At 32.9% G+C, this 2858-nt stretch overlaps 1 protein-coding gene across 1 annotated transcript; it reads left to right on the top strand.

Annotated features, from left to right (window-relative positions):
• Positions 1 to 1429: 1429 nt before the first annotated feature.
• Positions 1430 to 2600, top strand: LOC127097809 (mediator of RNA polymerase II transcription subunit 20a). Its single transcript, XM_051036292.1, has 4 exons — positions 1430 to 1549; positions 1621 to 1942; positions 2019 to 2105; positions 2302 to 2600. The coding sequence occupies exons 1-4, from the start codon at positions 1536 to 1538 to the stop codon at positions 2524 to 2526; spliced, it is 648 nt and encodes a 215-aa protein (XP_050892249.1). The 5' UTR covers positions 1430 to 1535; the 3' UTR covers positions 2527 to 2600.
• The last annotated feature ends 258 nt before the right edge of the window (positions 2601 to 2858 follow it).

The raw sequence follows: 2858 nt of genomic DNA, 5'->3' as shown, positions 1-2858 counted from the left end.
GTGAGAGATTTGATTTTTGTTCATACAAATCTCTATATTTTCTCGAAAAAGAGTAAGAATTATAATGAAGGAAAAACAAAAATGTAGAATATTGCTAGAGATGAATGAAATCTATCTGATGAGGATGATATTTTTAAATTGCAAGTCTTTCTCTAGATGAACAAGGAAATAGTGATATTTATACTATTAGAGTGTAATAGTTATATTCATGCATAAATCTTAAGTTTTAATGTAAGCTTATTCTTTATGTATAATATCTTGATGCTGGGACAATCATAGGGAATTCAGAGGAGGTAGCTAAAGCCCCTGACATCCTTCGGGAGGCCGATCCAAAATTAGGTCTCGAATAAAATATTCATAAAACTGAGATCTTATGACCTTTATGTGATGATAGTAAAGTTCACGAGGAGTTATTTCCTTCAGACATTAGAAGGACAATGTTGGGGGATGAAGTCGCTTGAGGGGTTGTTACTTGAGATGAAGGCTTTATTGAAGGGTTGTCCATGAATAAAGCGATTAGGACTATCAAGTCAATGCATCTTCTCCCACACTTAAGAGACCCTTATAGTGAGCTTCTTCTACTTTGTTCTTGCATGGGTATAACCAAACTATTTTTTGCCCTTAGAACATGTCAACTTAATCATATGGAGAAGGCATATATTTGATTTGATATATTTAGGCGTGTCGGGGTATCTGTGAAGAAAGAGACGCCTGTGAGTTTCTCGACTGACCAACAAGAGGGGAGATTGACACTTAGGCTATGATATATTTTTGTGTATGGATGGATAGGAGGCAAACATGCACATATAATTTTGATTGGGGTTTCCCCACTAGTGGGAGGACTCCAACTTTTACTGTGAGATAAATATCTCTCAAATTTGTTTCAATTAAAATGGCTAAGCATGAAAAAGTGTGTTCCGACAATCAAGATGCTTTCATACCATTTGTCTTTGACACTTTTGAATTTTTAGCACCAGAAACATTTAATTCCTTTACAAAGAGTGCAAAAGCCCATGCGTAATTTTGATTATATATTGAAAAATGATAAGTAAAACTTAGATGAAAAGGTTTTGAAAAAAATATTTTTATTTTGATATTTTATTGTTTTTTTTATAGAACGTTTGATCGTAATTTGAATTACAAAACTCCCTCATGTTATATTACTTTAATTATTAAAAATATGTTAATTTAAGCATACTATAGTTTTTTTTTATAATATTTTTTTTTTGTATCTCTTACCCATATTTATGTTTTTTTTTTCAGTTTTAAATATTATTTTCATTATAATTAAATCAATTTTTCATTATAATATTTTTTTAACAATAATATGTAAAAATGTAAAAACGATTAAAAAAAATGAAACAAACGGTTTCTAAAAGCATCAAAATGATTGTATCAAACAAAACCTCTTTAAATAGAATCTCCACAAATTAAGAGTTTGATATTGTTTTCCCGCTCTTCTCTAACAAACTCCGACGGTGCCCATTCCTTCCAAAGGTCGCTTCCAGCTCCGGCACCGAAACTAGAACCCGAAGATGACTGTGAAACGGTACGATCACTGAAAATCAATCTTTTCCTCTCTAATTTTCAGTTAAAACTAAAATGAAAATGGTGTTTTAGGATGCTTTACTGGAAACCGAGGCAAGAATCGGCAATATACAGCCATACATTGAACGAAATCTCAGAGTGTGTGAAGACTTTGAATGGCGTGAAAGAAGGAACATGTAGAACTAATCTCACTTATTACAGTCCCAATTTACGTGACGAATCAAAGCGTGCTGAATTCCCTCGCCATACTTTCGGATTATATCCCTTGGGACAACCTAACAAATATTACTCGGTCATTTTGGAACATAACATTGTTCTTGAGGCTGATCCTTCCATCTTCGTTATCATGAATAAACTCCAATCTTACAATTCTACTGTTATCCTTCATTTTGAGGTTTACTATTTTTATTCTTCTGTTTTATTGTGTTTTTGTTTAATTCTTGTTGTGCTGACTGATGATGATGGTGCAGGGTGTGCAGTATAAAGCGGGTGACTTTCAGATGAAACTGATTAAAGTTCTTGGTCGTGATACAAATCTGAGAGGCATTTTAGTGGAGGTAACAACATTTGAATTCTGGGATTCATATTAATGTAATTTAGAACTCATTTGGCCATTATTATTATCCCATCTAATTCCCTTGAAAAAAGGCATTTGTTGTAGTTGTATGAGAAGATGGAATAAGCTTGTTTATTTTGCTTTAGTTTGTTAGCTATGGTTCTTTGTATTGAAATTTGGTTTGATTTTCTGTGCAGATTGAGTATATGCCTATTTCTTCAATTGAAATAGCGAAGCAAATTATGGAAGAGTTCATTGGAATATGGCGAGGAGTGGTGTCGACAAAAGCATTACCCGGTGAATTCATTGGAAAAGAACCAAATTTTGTGGAATATGGGCTTTCTGACAGTTACACTTGGCAACACACAGCTGTTCAGTATGTTGATGCATTGCTCGAATTAATTCATTCATGGGGACTTTAGATTGAAGCATTTCCCTTCTCATCAAAAAGCAACATACATGTTCTTCTGCTAGTATTGTGTATAGAAACCAATCTAAAATAGTTCTAGCACCAATTGAATCCAAGTCTACTACACCATTTTTGAGATATGCTGTCATAAGTCAAAACCAATCTAAATTTGCTATTCGTATTACAAAGTCAGATAGATATCTGTTCATATAGAAAAATACATATACTTGTATTGATATGCAAAAACATATACTTGTAGTTGAAAAGTCAAGACACATGATTAAACAAATGTGTCTATTCAATTTGCTTGGTTATCCACTGTGTGCATGTATGAAAAGTTATCCA

Source organism: Lathyrus oleraceus, chromosome 6 (genome assembly GCF_024323335.1).
Source record: "Lathyrus oleraceus cultivar Zhongwan6 chromosome 6, CAAS_Psat_ZW6_1.0, whole genome shotgun sequence".
NCBI classification, from domain to species: Eukaryota; Viridiplantae; Streptophyta; class Magnoliopsida; order Fabales; family Fabaceae; genus Lathyrus; species Lathyrus oleraceus.
Note: the sequence above shows the minus strand (reverse complement) of the source record. Positions and strands in the feature narration are given on the sequence as shown.

What these genes read in the sequence shown, in the direction of transcription:
- LOC127097809 (XM_051036292.1), top strand. An exon ending in CTGTTATCCTTCATTTTGAG is followed by an intron (nt 1,943 to 2,018) that starts GTTTACTATTTT and finishes ATGATGGTGCAG; the next exon opens with GGTGTGCAGTATAAAGCGGG. An exon ending in TGAGAGGCATTTTAGTGGAG is followed by an intron (nt 2,106 to 2,301) that starts GTAACAACATTT and finishes TTTTCTGTGCAG; the next exon opens with ATTGAGTATATGCCTATTTC.